This window comes from Pomacea canaliculata, linkage group LG1 (genome assembly GCF_003073045.1).
Source record: "Pomacea canaliculata isolate SZHN2017 linkage group LG1, ASM307304v1, whole genome shotgun sequence".
Classification (NCBI taxonomy): Eukaryota; Metazoa; Mollusca; class Gastropoda; order Architaenioglossa; family Ampullariidae; genus Pomacea; species Pomacea canaliculata.
Genome location: NC_037590.1, coordinates 9,173,567 through 9,195,508, shown reverse-complemented (window position 1 = coordinate 9,195,508; position 21,942 = coordinate 9,173,567). Strand labels below are relative to the sequence as shown.

The 21,942-nt window shown below is 37.0% G+C and overlaps 2 protein-coding genes across 6 annotated transcripts in view; one reads left to right on the top strand and one right to left on the bottom strand.

The window, feature by feature from the left end:
• Positions 1 to 160: 160 nt before the first annotated feature.
• Positions 161 to 14,651, bottom strand: LOC112562890 (hypoxia-inducible factor 1-alpha inhibitor-like). Its single transcript, XM_025236476.1, has 8 exons — positions 14,405 to 14,651; positions 11,683 to 11,927; positions 11,064 to 11,212; positions 10,344 to 10,489; positions 9,715 to 9,821; positions 6,421 to 6,484; positions 5,478 to 5,585; positions 161 to 4,803 (listed from the first exon to the last, which is right to left on the bottom strand). Exons 1-8 carry the CDS (start codon positions 14,537 to 14,539, stop codon positions 4,759 to 4,761), a joined length of 999 nt encoding a protein of 332 aa, XP_025092261.1. The 5' UTR covers positions 14,540 to 14,651; the 3' UTR covers positions 161 to 4,758.
• Positions 14,652 to 18,481: 3,830 nt separating this feature from the next.
• Positions 18,482 to 21,942, top strand: part of LOC112562838 (COP1-interactive protein 1-like) — a 37,540-nt gene continuing 34,079 nt past the window's right edge. For 4 of the 5 annotated variants that reach the window (XM_025236414.1, XM_025236404.1, XM_025236395.1 and 1 more), the window contains exons 1-2: positions 18,482 to 19,139; positions 21,797 to 21,877. In XM_025236414.1, the coding sequence (XP_025092199.1) occupies positions 19,029 to 19,139; positions 21,797 to 21,877 (192 nt within the window). In that variant the 5' untranslated portion in view covers positions 18,482 to 19,028. The remainder of the gene's footprint in view (positions 19,140 to 21,796; positions 21,878 to 21,942) is intronic. The other variant, XM_025236423.1, reaches the window with a different exon arrangement.

Sequence of the window (21,942 nt, the reverse complement as noted above, 5' to 3'; positions counted from 1 at the left end):
GAACTCGGACTGCAGAAAGTGAAGCGTAGGCCACTTTTCACCTTCAGCATTATCCAAAGCCCTTTGTGCAGTGGGCAGCTAGGGAGATGAACGGATAGAGAATTGCATTAAACTAACCAGGACAGCATTTTGTCGTGCATTTCAAAACCCAAAGCATTTATTAGTTTTTAGTAAATATTTATTTCAGTTTTTTTGTTAAATGATAAGAACATTTCAACACATGGCATAAATAGATGATACATGAAAGACTTTCAAAGAGTTAAAACTTGCTATTATACCAGCCAGGAAAATGCAATTTTAGTTACAAAAAGAGATGGAGGGAAGTGATTCAAAAAAGCCAAAACTCAACACCATTAAGAAATCATGTTGCTTTATACATCATTTTTTTTAAATAAAAATTATTTTATCATATTCAGAAACATAAAATGGAGATATCTTCCATTCAAAAACTTAATTTTTTTAAAATGATGTACTACAATTTGCATTTTGTACAATTCCTTTTGTTGCTTCCTAATGCAGGTTATTGTTTTACTGATATTTCTTGCAATCTCCCCAATTGTATGCCTCATCGAATATGGATGCACAGATGCACTTGAGCTACAGCTATGAAGATGTTTGTATTTGAGGGTGCAAACTGTAAGGGAAGAGATACCATCTAAATTTTAAACTGCTCCTGGATCTATTAAACAAAGTGTTTTTCATGGAAACAATACTCAAATGATCATTAAACACTGTCTGAGGTATCAATAGCACATTTTTTTTTCTATATAAAAAAAATTTTCTTTAAGACCAATATGAGCAGCAACCTATGATGTACTTACAACTGCAAATAATACTTTTCAAGAGCATTCTGAAAATGAGCAAGGTGATGCAAATTTTGTTTTTTTCCCTAAACATACATTATCCCCTTTTTTTAATCTCTCTTTTACCCCCTCTCATCACAGTAAAACAGCAAGTGAAGATAACAAAAAACATGAAAACAGAAGGGTGTTATTCGATCAGATTCTAGGAAATGGTATTTTGTACAAAACTCAACCATTTATTTTCAAAAATAACCCTCTACTATACCTTAAGCTTGAGAAATTATATGATAAAAAAAAACACTTTGGTGTTTACAATTATTTTATACTTTTTAAAAAAACATGAAAGTCGTACATAAACTAAGGATCAAAGCCGTTACCAAGTCAGAAAAGCATGCAGCTGTTACAAAAAATATTTTAAAATTTAAGTAATTTTTTTTTTTTACTCAAGCATGTGGATTGACCTTAATTCACATTTCTGATGTCATGAAGGCTGCAGCCAATGCTAGGTTAAACTATTAGAGAAAAGTGCTTAAAGATGCAAGTTTTCTGCAGGTCACAGTTGCTTCAATTCTGGAATTACCTGCAGAAACTAAGACGGACTGTTATGCTTGCATATTTCTGTCAAACATTGGAATGAATGGGCGGGAGAGGGGGGAACACAGCTGTCACAGATGACAGAAGCATGGACTGGTCATTAAGAATGAACTGTCTGTGCATGTCAGTCCTGTCATCAGGAACTGTTATCATCTGCACATTCTTCATCCCATGCTTACTCAGACAGCATCAAACTTTGTTACTCTGACTTGTCATGTCCAGAGTAGATTATTGCAATGGTGCATTGTGGGTCTGTCTGTGCACACTGACAGCCTTTTGGAGATTCAAGTGACAGCAGGGAGAGTCTAAAGCTGCTTAACATATTTGTTCCAGTCACATCTTTCAGTACAAAAGCATATTGTCTGTAACATCTTGTCCTACACCTCGTACATATGAAAATACAGTTCAAAGTACTTGCGGAAGATTGTACTCATGTATGAGTATTTGTTCACCATCTCTGATTGGCCTTGTAGTCCTGCTTTTGTCCTTTTTAGCTCCAGGGGAGACCAATAAAAAGCGTCTCGGGGCCAGGGCATTGCAGAATACAGCTCCTATGCCAGACAATGTTCTACATTCTGTGCTGTAACATGCAGTCCACAAGTGGCTCAATACTCAGCTGTTTATCATCTACGCTGTCAAATGTCAACCCTACCAGCACCAATCTCTCTCCTGTTCTCGCTATGCCCCTTTTACTGTCATGTCATTTCTCCTTATGTACAATGAGCAGCTTCAAGGATACCTGTGCATTACAAGAGATCATCATCATCACAATACATGATATTTATATTAAACTCTTTCTATATCTACCATCAAGAAAACAAAACCTATCATAATTTTTGGAAAAATAGCTACATAAATTTTTTTAAGCTGAGTTCTTGTAAAGCTTCAACTTTTTAAAAAAAATAACTGCTTGCATAGCGCAGACACACTTGAATGCAAATACCAATAAATACTGAAAATATGTATAAATAATATGAAAAATTCTTGATCATGATATCAGGTGTCACAAAAGGGGGAAAGTTGCATACTCTAAATATGGACCTTCTGCCAGGCTAAACTAGATTCAAAACTGGTTTGTAAATAGGTAAATTATCATCTAAAATCTGCCCGCCAAAAGCTATGCACACATAATCTGCTAGCAAACACGAAAACATATCCGGTGTATCCCTAACTTTTGAATGAATACAAAAATGGGAAAACAAAACACTGTCAAGGCCAAACTTGTGTACACATCGATATTTTGTTAGTAATTACAAATGATTGTGTCACCTCAACATTTGATTTAAGCATTCATGGCTTTCAAAGAAAATGATTTATGAAAATCGCAGTTACAGGGCAGAAACATTATATGATGTTCAATTCTTTAAGAAAAACAAAGCACTTCTAACATAAAATATTTCTGAGTTTTAAAAATGTCAAATGCTGAAACATCGTACTAGAAATATGGCATTATGAGAAATAAAGGAAGAAAACAACTTAAATAAGTGAAATTTCATTTAAAAAAATGAAACAAGAAAAGTTTTTATATACCTAATCTACTTCTGGCATATATCAAGAGAAAAAAAATGATGCCATTCCCTGAAAAAAACCCTGATATGTCACTTTACTTAAACAATCACATTTCACTGCTGATTCCTGAAGTATCTGTCACAACAGTGTTTTCAATTCATGCTATATACCAAGCCATACAAAGGCTACAAGTATATCTTTCTTTTACACTTCTCTTGTCTCTGAGTCATTTTTACAGGTGTAAGTTTTGGTCATTTAATAAGCAAATACTTGTACACAGTGATGACAAAATGAATTTATATTTTTGTATTTATGAGAGGAAACACCACATAACAAAGGAATCGTATGCAGATCATTCAATAGTCCCTCCCTCCCAGAGTAAAACACACACACACACACTCGCTCTCCCAAACAATGTACACACCACATAAAGCACTAATCAAAAACAGTGCATCACGTTCTGATTATGGTTGGCACAAGTAACATCACAACAATGTAGTTGTACATAGTTGTACACTTAACTATAAAACATCACTTATCATTCTGCCAAGACTGAAGCAATTAGGAAATAAATTGTATAGAAAGATCAATGATAAGACAATATAAATGCACAGCACCTCATAAAGAATCATGAGTTTTTATCATTATATATATATATACAGGATTTGATTTCTTTAATCGCTTTTCTTGCCTGACATAGGTCAAAAGGGTCAAACAGCGTTATGCATTCTTTTGCATATCACCCTGGTAATCAAAACCAACATTAAAGCATGTTAAGTTGCTTACTCAGTAACTTTGATTACTGTTTTGATATTTTGAAAATTAAAAATAAAACTTTTTATTGAAACAGATGACAACTTTATTGACTTGTGTTTCTCAGCCATGTTATATCTGTTCTTTACAGATAAAATGTGAAGCCATTTTAAGGAAAGTCTTAATGATAACATTTTTTCTTTCCCTTCTGAGGATAGAACTCTCAACATTTTATCCCCTTGAAAGAACATTGCCCTACCTCCCTCTTCTTTAAGCCTCTCTCACCCATAAGGTTAACTATTTACAGTTCAGCTACAGAGGAATGCAATGTTTTGACAAGTGTTCAAGTAAACCATAACAAGAGAACAGGACATACTAAAACCACACATTCATGGGCCATATTTCCAACAATTGGCAGTGTCAATGACATGGCTAGAAAAAAAAAATCTGACACATTATGCTTTTTAGATGATGGTGCTTTTTATATACACAGTAAGAAGACTGTTTTTATTTTGTTGGTGACACTATATTTAGCTCTCCTTGATGTATTTGCACCTGATATTTTTGAATCATCGACAAAGCATATTCATATTCACTGAAGTAATATCCACTGCAGTTGGTTTTGAACCCACAGACTAATAACAGCATTATGTTGCTCAAATGCCTTAAATATCAAGCTTAGCTTCAGCTTACAATATGATTATTTTATAAAGGTAGCAGCAAACCATGGTAAGACTAGAAATTTTGATATTTCATTGTTTGCAGCCACTCAGTGATATTTTTTTTCCTTTTTTGAAGGGTGGGATTCTCCAGCAGCCTTTGTGGCATATATTGAAAAATGCTACTAGTGTCAGCCCAACTAAAATAAAAGCAGAAAAATAGAAGGTAATTTAAAGAGTTTAGAGAGACTCTTCAGTTTCTTGTTTCCTTTACACAATCCTTCTCATTTCTGTTCAACCCATGGTAGTTTAGTTTGAGAGAAACATCACAAAAAACAGATAACTACCATATATGTGCCTTCAACAACAAGTGAAATATTCCTACTCAAAATCAGCCACTGTAATGATTTTTTGCCTCAAGTAACTTTCACAAATTCACATCATGTGTAACGACCAAGCACCATTGACTGCATAAGAGGTCCAACCTGCAGATGAAAAGTTAAAAAAGGAACTTTTGAATGCTACTGAAAACATCAGATATAAATTAGATACAAGTTTGTGTCAAAAACAAACAACAAAAGCAAGTCTCAAATGCACACTTCTTTGTAAACTCTAAAGATGTCCATTCTTTGGATTTTTATTTGTATCTAACATACAAGAAAAACTCCACCTGGAAACCCCCCTCCCCCCGGGTAACCTGCTGGTCCCAAGCCTGGATGAAGGAGGAGGATTGGGCGTAGGGCTAGCAACCCTACCCTGTTAAAAAAAAAAAACAACAGCCCTACTACAGAAACTACAACAACAACACAGCCGGATCTGATGACATGGTGTAGTTGAGGCCCTATGCTCCACTGGGGGCGTAAAGGAATAAGAGGAAAAAGAAACACAATTAAGTGCAGTGCTAACAAATGCAACCAAATATTCTGATTGCCTCCCTTGGTATCTTTCACGTGAATTTCAACAGATTCCCACAATTACCCTCTACAAATGAGACCAAATGTAACAGTTTAGTTTGGTCAGAGAAAAAATATTTATAAGTACAATAAAATATACAAGTCAAAACCAAATATCACTCTATTCTTTTTCCAAACAAACAATAATTTTACTCTGTAGCAAAGAATCACCAATTTCAGGAAAATTTAAAGCTAAAAAAACCTACCTCTTCAACATTGACCAAAACATCACAGATCATCTTTTCTATGTTTCTCATCATGGCTACCTTCTGTTGGGGTTTCAGAGGGTAAACAACTTTTTCTGTTGGCGCAGACTGCAAAATGTAAGTGTCACACAAGCTCATTAATGATAGGCAATAAACTCTACAAGAGCTGTGACAAAGCATGCAGGGTAAAATTGACTCACTGATTACATCAATCAAGAATATGACATTCTAAAAATTTACTCCTAAAAATCTAACAAATATACAAAACAAGCTTTGGTGTGCATGTGCTGCTATCTCTTGGACACCAAAAAGATTCTACTCTCCTAGGCAAAGCTCAAAACATTTACTAAGTTAATGCTCAACCAATATTTACAAATAATGCTAGAACTTTAGCTTCTCCAGACAACTGCTATCTCAAACTTTGAGTTTGCTGGCTTATTTTCATTAATTCATGTAATGCTGTCTCAGATTTGTCAAGGATAATGCCCTAAACAAAACTTAACCCCCAAAGCTGGTTTATTTTTATCTTATTACACATTGCTGTCTCAGGCAGGTCTATTGCACATACAGATAAAAGCCTACATCTGATGTTCTGTACACAGCAGATGGTGGAAGCATTTTTTTTTAATTTCAAGATATCTGCTAAAGTCACATCTGAATCATTGCCGTCCAACTGTTATGTTCCAATTTCTTTATTACTTTAGCTTTAAGCAACTTTCTTCTTTTCAAAGGACAACACAGACTTTGCTTGGAGCTCATACTTCCTTTTTACAGGACAATCTGCTAAACTATCAAAAAATGGAATGTCGTATTCCACTTGAACACACACATTTGTAGGAAAAAGTAGCGTTTTCAGGACAGCTTTTGAGAACTGTGTGCGTGTGCACACACAAGCAAACATGTATAGGCACACAGTTACAACTAAGTATTTTTTTCAACATACCTTATACCAAAAATTCACTGAAATAGTCATTCCTCTTTCTGGAACAGACTCAACTTGATGCCACCTGCAAAATTTGTAAATACATCAGAAACTGCAGTAAAAGACTAGATTTATAACTTTTCTATTGCACAGCACTACAGTCATCAAGACCCATAAGCACAAAGACACTTTGCCTATTAGAACAATGTTTTACAACCAGTAATTTATCAAGGTTTTGCAAAAAATTAAAAAAAACATCTTTGGTGGTAAGATTCCTTTTTTTGAGTAGCTACCTGATGACATGATTATATGGAGTTCACCCTAATTCCAGATGTCTGCTCCTGACAGGTTGATTTTGACCAATCAACAAGGAATGTCATATGGTAACTTCATTGGGGAAGTAACAATTGCCCCAGTTAGTGTCTAGGGTGGCTTGTTAAGAAGCCTGAGGTCCATCATGTAAGAAAGAGAAGCATATGAGCCAGTGTTAACCATTCTCTGCTCATTCAAAGACTACACACCCTCTACGGAATTTCAGGACCCGCACTAGCATGGTTCAACTCCTATCTCACTGATAGGATGCAGATTGTGTCTGTTGATGGTCAAACATCTTGTCCTGCTCCACTTTTGCGTGGCGTCCCTCAAGGCTCAGTACTTGGCCCAGTTCTGTTCATTCTGATAAAAAACCACTTTCATCTTGCCTCCAGTTTCACAAGATTTCACACCCATCACATACTGATGACACACAACTGTAATGCTCCCTTCCACTGGCTGAGTTTCACTCTGCTACTAGCACTATAGAAGCCTGCATCAGTGATGTCAAGGACTAGATGGTAACAAACAAACGTAAACTCAATGATGATAAAATGGGAGCACTCTTATGCCCAAAAAGAAGAAATCAATCTTCACTTCTTTGTCTTCCAAATCAAAGTGGGCAAAACCAACATCTTTGAGTCATCCATCAGGAATCTGGGATTCTCACTGCAGATATGACCCTTGATAAACAAGTTACGGCTGTCTGTCAGTCTGCCTGTTGTTATAAGCTATGCAAGATCAGTGCCATCCATCACATTTTCTCTATGTGCGCTACCAACACTCTTGTCTTTGCGTGTGTACTTTGTCAGCTTCATTACTGCAACTTCTTGCTTGCAGGCTGCTCTTAATACCTTCTTTACAAACTCCAGAAAGTACAGAACTCTGCCGCACATCAGATGCTTAGAGATAGAAAAGGGACCATGTCACTCCTCTCCTTCATGTTCTTGCCCTATTTCTCTAATTTCTCTTCCCTTATGTCCCAGCTAAACAACCCCTCTCCTTATCTGACAAACTTCTCCGAACTATTCCTGTCACTAGAACAAAATATGGTCACAGGATTTTTAGTTACTGTGCAGCAATAAAATGGAACTCCCTCCCTTCCCATATCCACCACCTACCCACTATTTAATCCTCTAAATGTGCACTGAAAATACACCTTTTTTGTTAAGCATTACTCCTAACAACAGTGCACACCATGATAGTCATTTCACACCCTTTCCCTCTTTTCCACTTATTGCTACTTCCCTGCTCGTCTTCCTTTTTGCAAAATCATGATACTCTCAGACCCTGTTACTTGGATCCTCTTTACGTTTTTATATTTGTCTTTTATTTGTCATTAGTATCATTGTTTATCTTTAAGTTGTTAATATGCTGTTTGTTTGTTCTTCTGTCCCTCATATGTTGCCCATGCCTCATTCTTAAGCGCTTAGAGCATGCTCCTTAGGAGTGTACGTGCTATATAAATAATTTTGCATGTATTATTTATATTATTATTGCATCAAGATGTGTCAGCCAAACTAATGCTGATGGCAAAATTGCCCGCTGAAACAGCTACATGTTCCAACCTGGTGGTCTCCCTAAAGTACACTGAGCCAGCTAAGGTCTAGAACAGGTCCCCACAAGAATCCCCCTACCACCGTCCCTGGTTTTGGCACAAGGAATAAAAAATGTAAAGGTCGTCCCCTAACCTTTTCATGTTTTGTTTTGTTGTTTTTTTGTTTTTTGTTTTTTTTTTTTGGAGCGGGGGTTAGAGACCTCATTTTCTCTGGGCCAGATTTATGTGAGGCCAGTGCCCATTTCCTCTCCCTCGCACTAGGGATAAGATGGAGTAGAAGCCTGACCAATCTTAACCCTAACCTTCCTGAACAGCTGTCTTCCGAAAGAGAGAGAGAGATCTCACTTTGGAAGCTGCCATCCTGCTCACATCAGGGTACACTGGGATCCGGACTGGTGAAGCAAGCGCAGGATAGTCTGTTGGTAGAGGTCAATCAAAAACCATCCTAGATAGCCACCTAGATCCAGGGATCTACAGTCTGTAATTTCTCCCACTGGATTAAGTAAGCCCTCAGGCTCACCCCCACCAGAATAAAAGGCTGCTGCTCTGTGAGAGAGGTAGCCCGGACTTCATCGACAGCCTGGCAATCCACTCTGGCAAACTGAAGACTGAAGAGGGTCCAGTTGAGCATGTTGGAATAAAAGAATAAAAGTTGACTGTAAGAAGAAATCTGTATGAACAAAAAGTAAATTCATTTGCACAGCCATACATAATAATGATGCATGCAAAGTGGCTCTATTAAGAACGCAAAATAATGTATCAAGGCTGTATGGTCATATGCCATGAAGAGCAGGCCCTCCCTGGCAGAAAAAGTAACCGTTAACCATAGCCTCAAAAACTAGTGACATGAATAGACATGAACAAGGCAATTCATCAGCATGTCAGCCAGTTTCAGACATCTAGGAGCTGAACAGCTGCATAAGAATTAAGATAAGAAAACAGAGTCCACCTCCAGGTCCAACTTTTCATGGATAAAGGGAAAAGCAAAGTCAAAACTAGCATAATCTTTCTATTAGAACCCACATGCATACAATGAACTTGTGACCGGAAATCATGATGGTAAGCAGCAAGCTTAGCATCCACAGCATGTATTCATCATCAAAGTCCGGAGCTGCAAGTAGGACTTCCTGGCACCGTGATGCTGATTATTACACTGATCCTTATCAGCAGCAGTGACCAGCAACTTGGCCAAAATCTGGAGGTGAACTCACTGGCTAGATGGGACAGGATCTAGGAGTGAGCTGGCTGTTGTGTGCTCCGACCAATGGGGAACAAAAAGCTGAAATTAATGTACCTAGTAGGGTGAACTCCATGTAGTCATGTCATCTGGTACATTACAAAGAAGAACCTGTGCTTAAGATAAATGCAGTGTTGAATATGCAATGACAATCAATGAACCATACAATACATTTTTGGCATATCTGCCTCATTCAAAAAACACTTACCAGTAAACTGGCAAATATAAAACATCCCCAGGAGCTAATATTGCTTGCTGACCCCGTAACTCTGGCAGTTTCGGAAACTTCTCAAAGTCAGGATTATCAAAATCAACCTGGGAAACAATTTTTTTAAATATATCATCAACAGGAAATATAAACAGCAAAGTGATTTTCTTGACAAGAACCATTTGCCTACCTGAACTTCTCTTTTCAGATATTTACATCAAACTTTTATATTGTGCTAGTCATTTCTAGTCAAGAAAAAAATTCAAGTACTTTTCCCATGTGAGCTATCTGCTACCAAAGCAAATACAAATCAAAAGTAACATCTATTTCTGCAAGTAACATGAATACAAAATGCGAAAAAATAAATAACAGATCCCACATAACAGCTCAGACTTTTATTTCCTTAAGCCTCAACACAAAATCCTCCTTGTCTAAAGTCCAGTTACAAAAGTCCATTGGACTTAACCTGAAAGTCAAAACGTTTAAAGTTGCTGACAGGTTAATAAGCCTATCCCTGCCATTGTTTTAAACAAGAAGAAAAAAAGAAACAATTTTGAAATTTTCTGTGCATTAAACCTCCTAGACTGAATGCCACACTGTTCATGTAATATGTGACAGCTATAGCTTACCTGGCTTTGTCTGTCATGTGGATGATAGACTGGGTATGGATACAAGCATGGAAACATGCCTGGTTCAAAAAGAAGGAAGCGTTTATAGCCATGGATCTGGGCAAAGAAATTCTGCTGCTCATCATAGTGCACTGGAGTTATCACACCTGTGACAGACAACACAAGCAAATACATTTAAAAAATCATATATATGTATCCAATTTCTGTTAAAAGCTTACTATCTAATATTTATTTAATATTTACTAACATTTTTCCTAAAGCCAAAAATATAGCAATGTTTGAATGTTCAGTGTGAATATTTAGTTCTGGAGCTTATGTTAATGATCAATTACAAAACCCAAAACTTATCCCTTATAACATAAACTGTCATTAGTGAAGCACAACCAAAAACATTTCTGCGCTACACCATGCAAGTAAATCTGTCCGAAATCTGGACATAGTCTTTAGGCTAAAAACTATAAAATTTGACAAATGTATAGATAAATTAGCAGTAATTAATTTCCAAAAATATTACTAGTACTCTATTAACAAATTATTTTTAACTTAAATTATTAAGGAAAAAATGCTTGCAAACATTCATTTTAACTAATTACACAATTTTATATAGTTTTCTGTTAGCACTAAATTTCTAAGAAAGATTTATTTATTCTTTAGCTATTACGTGAGTTCACATATAAAATGAAAACAAAGGTTGTTTTTTTTTCAACTGCTGCATGTTACCTTCCATGCCCACCAGCAAAAGATTTGAAGTAAGAGGACCCCACTTGTTTTTGCGCTGCTGTTCTGTCACCCATGTCCAGTTGAATGCTGTAAAATCTTGCACTATTCGGGGCCCCACTGTGTTATTAAGTGACTGCTGAAGGTACATCCTAATGAAAATTGAGTTAAAGCTTTCTTGGAAGAGCTTTGGGGAACATTGTTCAATTATGTGTCTCTTAAACTTTTTAGGATTATGAAAATTTCTCTGCACATAGCATGTTAATGTGATGTCACATACAAAATCATGAATTTTTTAAAGATATTCTTAATAGTAATAATAAATGCAAGATTTGTATAGCACAAACTCACACTTGTTAGGAGCATGCTCAGAGCGCTTAAGAACATACATATTCGTATATAGTACAAAAACCAGAAACATAATATGAATTGCAAAAAAGTAATTGTCAGTTAACCAAATATTTCAATCTCATTCTTCAAAATGTGTAATAAGTTCTTCAACCATAACCATTCAACAGATTTTGTTATGTAGCACACTACTCATACCGACCAGGAAACCACCACTAATGTACACACATTCCATTTTGTGAACAAATATAAATATAAAGGAAAGCATATTTACCAAGGATCACCATTTTTCCATTTGTTCATCTTCCGCAGGAATTCTTGAAAAGTCAGATCTTGGTGTCTTGTAGGTGGCACAAAACTGGGTACTTTAGAGATTTTTTTGTCATCATAATATAAAAACTTATGTGTGTTTGAAAAGTAAACAGTATAATTACTATTTCCTATGTGTTCTCCAAGGTAATTTGCATCCCACTGAAGTGCTGATGCAACAAGGTTGGTGTCAGTCAGTATCACAGGCTCCTGCAGAAAAATAAAAATAAAACTAAACAAGATATAAAAATTAATGGATTTCTAATGCCACATATATACATATTTGTAAAGGTATATATTTTCCCTACAAACTTTAAGTCTTACTGTTGACATACGAATATTATTGGCCTACATAAAACAAGTTAACACATAAAAATTTCCGCATATATTATGATCTAACATAAGTTTTACACACACACACAGTTGCATTTATTTTAAGCTATCTAAACTATGTTGTTCTTTTCACCCTCACTGAATCATCCTATAATAAATTTGAGAGGCATGCCTGTAAAATGCATAATTAAAATAATGGAGGAAAAGTACTGGTAGTCTACTTTGAATTTTTCTGTTCCAAAAAAATGATAGAAATCTTTAAACATTTTGAAAACATATTGCGTAAATTGTACAACTGTACAGTTCTGAATCATGCCATCAAAACAGTGAGTGCACCACACTGGAAACATTAAAAAGTAAATTTTTAAATTATGGTTGAATAGCATACTTATTTTATGAAATAATAACATGCAAGAGGTGAATAAACATAGGTAGTTGTGATGTCATAAATAATTGAAGGGATAAGTTACTAGAATATGGTTATCATTAAATATAAAGTGGCATGTTATTTTGCACAATAACTCAACAAAGAGATTCTCTATTTTCATGCGTTACAAGTGATATGGTTGTGGTTTTAACTCTCAGTGCATATTTTGTCAGTCACTGTCTAAGTGAAGGGTGTAACATGCTACTGACATAAATACAATTCTATAAATCTTTCCTATTATTGTGCATCCATCTGATTATCCAGAAAGGGCACCACCAGACTGCATGCACTCACAGCTGTGTAACCTCACTAATTCCATGTTTTCTTGTTCAGCCTGTCTCTGTAAAGAGGGAAATAGTGTGCATGTGCTGGTCTCTGTTAGGAAAAAAGTATCAACAACTTTTTAGGAACAAACGTAATATAAGGGGAGACCAGCAGTCAACATTCAACATTACCGATGCGCCACACCAAAACTTGTAGAAGCTTCAAATTTAGTTACATGACTTTACAAGACCTAGGTCTAATTTAAACATACAAAAAATAAAAAAGACCTAAACTATCCCTATCACCTAGTTTGTGAAAGTCAGATTAGATCCTTATTAGTACACAACTCCACTCTCTTCTGCTTAATGGGAATGTAGTCCTCTGTTCAAGCATACAATTTTTATAACTCAACATTTTTGCACACACTTATCACCTTGCTCTTAATCAATAGCAGTGACAGCTCATAATCAATAAGCTTTAAGGAAAGGACTATAAATACCGCAGGATTCTCCATAGCAGCATGAGCTGGTTTTGTCACACTTTCGTGGAAAATAAATCCTTCATTAGGTAACACCACACTCAATGCATTCACTTTCTCCTTGCAATGTTTTAAAACAGCTTTTATATACTTCCTTTTCAAAAAGAGTAGAGGATTTTATATTATATGCCTAAAATAAAACAAGCTCGATCACTTAACTTAAAAAACATTACTAGACAGGAAAGATACTGACTTGCACAATGCAAATGTATTCACACTCATTTCTAATGCCCATCCTACAGCTTTGTTAACTGTAGTGGCGGAGGGAACCAGGGGGGTAGCGCCCACTCAAAAAAAGATACTGAGGAGGCAAGAATGTGAATGCCATTCACTGTCAACATGAGTTTACCAACCCCCATCCCCTAAATAAAGCCAATTAAGTATATATCTTCCTATGCCACTGAACTGGGTGGAGGCAAATGTGTTGTCCGATGCTGACTCCCCTTATATCAAATCTGAGCCACTTTCTAAAGTCCTTGCAGCAAGTTGCATATCTATTTTGAACGCAATTACATATAATAAAAATGTAAATCTGTTTTATTATCACCCACTAACCTAATAATGAAATAAGTTAATAAATACGTTTTCCAAAATGCTCAATATTTTGCAAGGAAAGGACAAAAATATTAACCCATGAAGATATATATAGGCACGACCTTCTTTTCAACAATGAGCATTTTACCCATTCCTGACTGGAAAGGGATTTAAACACACGAAAGCGTAGGTTATCCCCCGGAAATGAACCCCGTGTGCCCTTTCGCTCGGAATTTAATCACAACAGATCAGCGTAACCTTATGGAACTAGGTCAAACTGAGCAGATCTGCTGCAAGTCACGTACGCCAATTACTACTAGTCCCAGCCAAATTTCTGAATTTGCGATTAAAATCCGCTACTGCTAAAAGCACCAAAACAAAAGTGTACTATGCTATTTCTGCAAAGACTGACTTCGACAGAGGCATCCCCAACATATCACTGAAAATGTAAACAAAACAGCGTGTAGCGAATGTTTAAAGTGTCACTTTTACCTAGTAATAGTAATATTACAAATAGCGTTAACACAGAGGCATTCAAAGCGAAAGATCTGAATTTCTCAAGGAACAAGCATCAGTCAATAGAGTTCATACCTCATTTTGTATCAGGCGTTCTGCTCTTGGATCGTGACAATTTAATCTAGGTACTTCGTCCAAAGGAAAGTGATACGATTTTACTTGAGCCCTGATTTCCTCCAGCACCGACTCGTTGTTAGATGCAGACGCCATATTCACAAGTATTAAATACGGGGAGAGCTTATTATTATGTTTCCTAAGACAACATGACTTAATAAATAACTTATTTAAGATGTAATCATTATTACTCAGCAGTTTCTAACATCAGAAAAATGTTAATAAACATTGTATACAGGATTGGGTTTTTTAAAGATATTTTTGTTGCAAAATTGTTGCAAAGAAAGAGACATCCCCTTACGGCAACACTCCATCGTCGAGCTCTGCTTGTTCGACAGAGAAGGGGTTATAGTTTCGTTTTGGTTCCCTATCGTGTTGTTACGTACGTTGTTACAAAAGTTGTTCTGACATTCTGTTATCCCAGTCCAGACTTCCTGAAATTAAGCGTGCAAATGAAGGTGTCAAAAGGAGAGGAAATATAACCAGCTGGACGAAGAACTGATTAGACAACCGCAGTTTTATTACAGCGTCGGAATATATATATAGGCGAGGCTTATATTGGCCTTGACTCAAAGATTAATTTGCAATCTGAAACAGTGCTCATCTTTGCATTACTGCTATATATGTTTATTCACAACAAAACCCAGCCGGTGCCTGATCATTTTGATATCAATCCTATTATTTGAACGTGTACACCAGAATATCATACCCCATGCGGATGCCTCTTGCTATATTTTTTTTTTCATTGCGTTTGTTGACCATATACACATAATTTTTGCTGCGTGTTCTAGCCCATTCTATAAATGAACGAATTTAAAGCTTAAGCCATGTATTGACTGAAAGTCGTGGTTTACAATGGTAACTGAGATCTATACATGAAGGAAGTAGAGATGGAGGAGGTGCTGTGAGTCTTTGGGAGCCGAACACCTTAATTTCCAAAGATATATAATAGCTGCACTGCAGAAATCTATATCAGGACCGCTCAGCGTTGGCAGCAATGGTCATGCTGGACAGAATTTGGCAAAGGTTTGCAATTAAGTATCGATCGTACAAATCTTTCCCAATTCTCTATGGATGCGAAACGGGGGCTTTGCTTTCTGATTTAGGAAAAAAAAAAATCAAAAAACAAAACAACGGGCATTCGAGACCTAATCCATAAGAAAACTGCTTCGAATTTCCTAAATAGAACGTAAGACTAAAGAATTCGCACAAAGCAGATCGGGCACCACCAAATAACTGATCGGGTTTAGCCATACATGTATTTCCCCTCACAACACTCTTGTGTACGACCATCTTTCAGTGTACCTTGGAGCGCGGACAGAGGAAAAACTTTGCTGAAAAAAGATGAAAGACATTCAATGTTAGACTTGCTCGCCTATACTCAACAGGCATAAATGACGAGCCCCTACGTTTATCCAGCTTCTCCCCCCCCCCCGCCCCCAGATCGCTACCGGCGGGCCAGTATACTTAATTATAGTCATCAGCTGGTATCAGTCAAGGGGATGATGATGAGGAGGATGAGGATGATTGCGAAACACGTCTGCAAATATACACGTTTTACACTCGTTACATATTTGCTCAGACTTCTCAAACAGAAGAAAATAACACATTCGAAAATTACGGATAGTATATTAAGAAAAATGTATGGTCTTGCCGTCTAAAACAAAACTTGCATCTAACAGTTTTTAAAAATTCTATCAGGGTGTCGAGAATAACTAAAAGAGTCGCAATTGCAGGCTTTCTCAGACAGGCCAGATAGGATAAATGTGTTCCAGCACATTGTATTGAAGGTCCCTTGTATGAACGGACAATGTCCGGGTCTGAAGTCTCGCTGAAGTCATGTGTACAATCGCGATAAGCGCATAACCCCAAGAAGGTATATGAGATCAGTTGACATTTAATATTAAAAACTCCTGTGCGTTTCTGTTTCGAAGGCAGCTTAGCCCATATTGAGTGCATTTACTGTTTATTTACACAGTCTATTCGGTCTGCCTGCAGGGAGAGTTTGTTATTTGAACAGATTAGCATTAGCGATTTCTTCTAATGTCTTTGTTGCAAGAGGTATCCTTCCGAATAGGTCAAGCTCTGGCTACATTAGTCTTAAAATGGAACCGACGCGGGTTTTGTCAACCTTAAGTATCAATACATTCCGCTTCGCGTCTCTGGATATTCCTTCAGCCCAAAGCAATCAAACACAATGAAAGACAGCATCTTTTCAGCCCATACTTTGGTAACTGGGCTCTTTATCTAAGGCGACGAAGAAACTATCTACAAAGGTCTACAATCTAAATACTAGACAAGTACGCGGATGATGCAAATATTAAAACTGATGAGGAAGCACACCCGGATGACATACCCCAAAACTTCTTGCTCATTCTGGCTATTCAGACTTATGTTTTATATTTTGACAGCGAAACGCTGGGGCTAACATAACGTTTTGAGGGCAACCGTGCATCTGGCGCGAAACTGTACTTACACAGAAAGGTCATCCACGATTGTGATAATAAGGTTATCACTCAACATCTAACAAAATTTAAATTTAATATACAGTTTCATTTCAGCAGTATAATACCTATTGTGACAGACATTTTTCAATGAGTTTTCGATTTCATCGGTCTCCTTACCAGACGCCAGTTATTGTCCGCCAGATGGGCTTCCCATGAATGGTGCGAGATAAAGCATTATCATTTCAGCTTCAACACTGTCAAGGTCTGCTGAAGCATCAGTTACACGACACAGAGTCAGCATCCACGCAGAAATCGACACTAAAAAGACAATAATTTAAAGGGGTTTTGTTTTGGGTGGTGGTGGATTTCAATCTGGAATTTCTTAACATTTGCGAAAATTATTGTTTGTCTTGCAGATTCAATAAAATATAACATCGTACACGTCTGTAGAATAGTGAGCACCATTGATTCAGCACAATGGGTAGGAGCTATATGTAATTAACTGTAGGAAAACTGCGTGATTATTGTAAGGAAGCAAAGCCGATATTCCGAATGCTCCATACCTTATTGAACGAGGAGAGTCGAATGAATGAATAACGTGAATAGGGAGAAGAGATAAGAGTGTGAGCGTCGACCAGACAGCAAACATCCTGCCTTCAAACGTCAGCTGTTGATCAAAAGTTTGGTAAATTATAATTAATTTTGAGGTTGTACGCACGTGCATGACTTGTGTTCCTTGCCTGGTGTCTGTTTTTTTTGTTTTTTTTAGTGGGGTGGGGGTGTAGGTGGGGATTAAAAATTATTTGTAATGTACATGGGATCTTAATTATTACTGATTCGATCTTCATTGTACATTGGGATTTTCGATGGTCATGGTAGAGTTATCACAAGTCCTTACCACGATCTCAGAAAATTAATTGTCTATGACTATAATTTTTTTTAAAGTCGTTTTTAATTTGAACTAAAATTTCAGTTCTTCCTTCCAACTCTACAGAACGATTTTTCCCTCCGTCACACTCCACATTAATAATCGAGGCAGTTGGTCTTAATTACCTGATACACTCTGCAGTAGGTCGATTGAGCCTTTGATTGAGACGTCGATGCCCGGTACAAACAAAAATTATATATACGTGGTTATTCTAACCATACAGTTGCTGCTTTCTGAGTCTCCAACTGAAAGAAGTTGATCATTCTTTCGAAAAGAAAAACACATGTGTGTGTGTAGGCGGTCCGGACATAATTACTCGCCCGCAGAGGTGTAAAAATGTATTATGGCACTGTCTATAAACTGCGCGCACAAGTGTACCTTGTAGGCCTACTGCTTCATGCTGTTCGCGTTAGAAAACAGATCGCAGTCGACGTAAACTCGAGGGGCAATGAGGACTCAAAATCAGATGACGAGACAGGATCGGGATAGGCTACACACGCACACACCTGCTTGCCGCTGGCACGCGCATGATCTTTGTGTTAATGCTACCGTGTTACAGCAGACAGTTAAATCACATTAGAAAAAAAAATAAGCCGTGTCAAACTCGCTTCGAGGTTGAGTCGCTCCTACGTACGGAGATCGCAGGCGGATAACCCTCGGATTGGTGTGGGAAGGACGTTTACTTCACCCGCCGCCGTCTGCTCCTTACTCGTGCACTACATTCTAGGCTTGCTTCTTCCGCACAATCCAGAGGTGTGCCTGCCGCTACGTTTACAGATTCTATAATGTGTATCAAATTACCTAAGTAAGAAGGTTGTGTTCTTACATTTGTCGACGATTAGTGATACATATGAAGTACTTTTCACATTGAATACATTTTTCAGGAGCATTAACTTAGAACTTTATTTTGGCGTATCACTGTCTGCTTCGCCACATCCGCCCTCCAAACATCACGGAGCTTTCGGAAGAGATAGGTTCCGGTGAGTGACCGGTCCTGGGACGTCTGTGATTTTTTTAACAGAGTGTGAGCTCGGGGCTTCTCAGCCTTACTTTATTACTTCAGATTGATGTGTTCATTCTGCGTCGATCGAAATATTCGCTTTGGATTTACTGGGTGAGCTGGCATTATGGTGTGTGCGACTGTCACTTGAAGCAAGTTAGGGATCAGTCCAAGCGTGGATAGGCTGTGTTCTGGAAGTAAACAATCAAAATGGCATCGAAATGTCGCAAGTTTGTGCCCAACATGTTCAACAAGAGCAAGTGCCAGGCATGCTTTGGGTCAAAAGAAGCACACTCTGCTGAGGCACTGGAAAGTAACAAGGTAATCACACGTTTCGCGTATTTGTTAAATGAACTTACCTGTACATGACAGTTAGACACGACCCCATAGCGTTTGAACGCAAGGGGACAGAAGCCACAGGTAAGCTCGAGAGACAAGTGTGTGTGGACGGGAGACAGTAAAGTGATAATTGTTAACTCTTTAACAGTTTTGTTCAGCAAAGTTCAGTTCAGCGTGTTTCCAGTACAAACGATCAACAAAAGCAGAGTGCCAGTGAATTTCTAAAATTTAGATTTCAAGATTAACTGTAATACTGACATCCTTTTGATTTACATGTTGTTAGAATGACGATTATATTTCGCTCTGGAGGTTTTGGGGAATTCGCTGTATGATAGATTCTATTATGGTTTATGATTTTATGGACATCGACTTACATAGAATATTTAACAGCATCGACGCTTTAGTTCGAGCCATTCTTGGTAAGGGCTGATCGAGGCATTTTTACAGCTTGAGACAGCGAGAAATGTGCGTCAGGCCTCATCCAATTTGGCAGTAAAACTGTCACAGTGTGGTTCATAAATTCAGTTAATTTAAGATTTTGATGATACTCAGATAATGATTTTTTTGAGGCCTTACAAAAAATTAGATTTTTAGAATTTTATCATGTTTTTCTGTACAGTAAAACCAGTTACTTTCAAAGAGTTGGCAGTAATTATTGAATGAGTGTTGGGAACCAATTTTAAATGACTCTGTTATCTGTATTAAAATAAATTTAGTTAATAATTAGCTTCAGTATCTCCTACTGATCAAAAATTTAATAGTATTTTACTATTTACCTAGAGTGGTAGTTAATTAATACATTATGAAATGGCTTAAATTTTAATCTCTGTTGCCTTACCTGTGGCAACCAGCAAACGTTTGTTGTTTTTTTTTTACAAAGTACTGTAAATTTCGGTCTATTGAGCAGACCTGTATATAGGTGGCACTCACCAAATTTAAAAAGAAAAACTTTTTTTCACAAATAACCTGCACTGGTTTATAAGCCACAAATATATACAACTTGAAAACTGCATCGTAGGCATTTTGTCTCATTTTTGGCATGATGAGGGTGTGTGCTTCAGCAACTGATCTGAGTGCTTTAATTGCATGTGGGATTGATTTTAAAATGTGAACAGTTAACACTTTAGCATGGGGCTCATCGAAAAATTAATCAAAACCACAGGGTGTAAAGCTGGGGAGAAAGTCGCGGCTTATAATCCAAAATTTACGACGTGTTCTTGACTCTTTAAGGCATAGTGGATTATAGCCTACTAATTACCTAGGAAAGTATAAGACGGAAGGATATGGAAGAGTTGTTTAAACTATTCAAAATTTAAAGCAACAATGCAACTTCTTTTGAGATCAGCATTCCTTTGTTAAAGGCATTCTAGGCATTTTACTTTGCTACCGGATAATCATATAGGAATGTAAGCAGAAGGAACACTGATAAGTGGCCATCAATGACCTCCATCCCCTTTTCCTTAGAATGTGCTTTGCCCCATTTTAAGATAATCACCGTGATCACAAAAGGTAAATAGCTTAAAACTTACAAATTTTAAATATATTCAGTAAAGTTTTAGATGTTTCACATTCATATTTACATTACTTTGCCAAGACATATTTGCCAATTATGTTTTAGTCTGAGCCATTTACAGGGACACAGTATTTTATACATAGTATATATATAAACTGTTCATATAACAGATTCCTTAACTTGTGACACAAGTCATGTGTCTTTGTTAAAGCTAATACCCATGGCTAATTGTAAGGTTACCATAACTCTTTAGCCAGTATCTTAGACGTCATGTGCTAATATATTTTATGTGCTTCTCTTTACCCTTTTCTATTTCTCCCTTCATATTTAACAGTGCCACTGGTATGTATAGGTTTATATAAAATGTGGTCAACTCTTAATGATATTCAAACAACTGATGGATTAAATCTTAAAATATCCATGAAATTCTCTCCCTCTCCACCCCTAACACACATGCTGCTGTCTTATTTTTACATGGGAAAAATGAGACCAAGTACCATTATGCCTCTTTATTATCAGAAGTCATCTGTTGCATATCAGTGGAGAGAAGTACCCATGTAGGAGAGAATTTGGCGGAGGTGTTTGCTGCCAAGCCTCTTGGATATATTCATAAAAGAATTGGTCTCCTCTTAATCATCAATAGATATTGTGTGAAGTACGCTACATACAATCACCGTTAGTATGCTAAGGAGTGAATGTGTGGGTGTTGCTATGTCTATTTTGAAGTCAGGATCAAAGACTTGCGGAAATCCCCACATCTTTCCTAAGTACCTACTATTTTAGGGAGCTGTATTGACAGTGGAATTTGCCCTACTTTTCCAAGCAGCTGCACTAGGAAACATTTCCCACTTGCATATTTCATTATTTCCTGCCACAACACTGATCACTTGACCTTATTCCTGCCATCCATGGACCACTTGTTGACACTGGTGCCCACACTAGAGAACAGTAACAAGCTGCTAAACATGACAGTCCTCATGTGCTTAATTTTTTAATAAGCAGCAATGAGAACAGCATGCTTAATATTGCGGTCAGTAATAGCTTTTCACAAAAAATGACTTTAATAAATAAAAATGTATATTGTATTTTTTTTCTGCATTAAAATGGAATGTGGTTTGTATTACAGGCAACAAGAAAAGTTTCCAAATGTGGGTACCTATTTGTTTCACCTGACCTTGATTTTAGCAATCCTCTGGACAGAACAAGGGTAAGCTTATATTAGTTTACTAATGTTAGAGATCTTATCTTGGAGAGATCACATTCATTTATTTC

What these genes read in the sequence shown, in the direction of transcription:
- LOC112562890 (XM_025236476.1), bottom strand. Translation starts at nt 14,539, where the DNA reads ATGGCGTCTGCATCTAACAACGAGTCGGTGCTGGAGGAAATCAGGGCT. An exon ending in AACGCCTGATACAAAATGAG is followed by an intron (nt 11,928 to 14,404) that starts GTATGAACTCTA and finishes ATTTTTCTGCAG; the next exon opens with GAGCCTGTGATACTGACTGA. An exon ending in CAGTGAATTTTTGGTATAAG is followed by an intron (nt 5,586 to 6,420) that starts GTATGTTGAAAA and finishes TACATTTTGCAG; the next exon opens with TCTGCGCCAACAGAAAAAGT.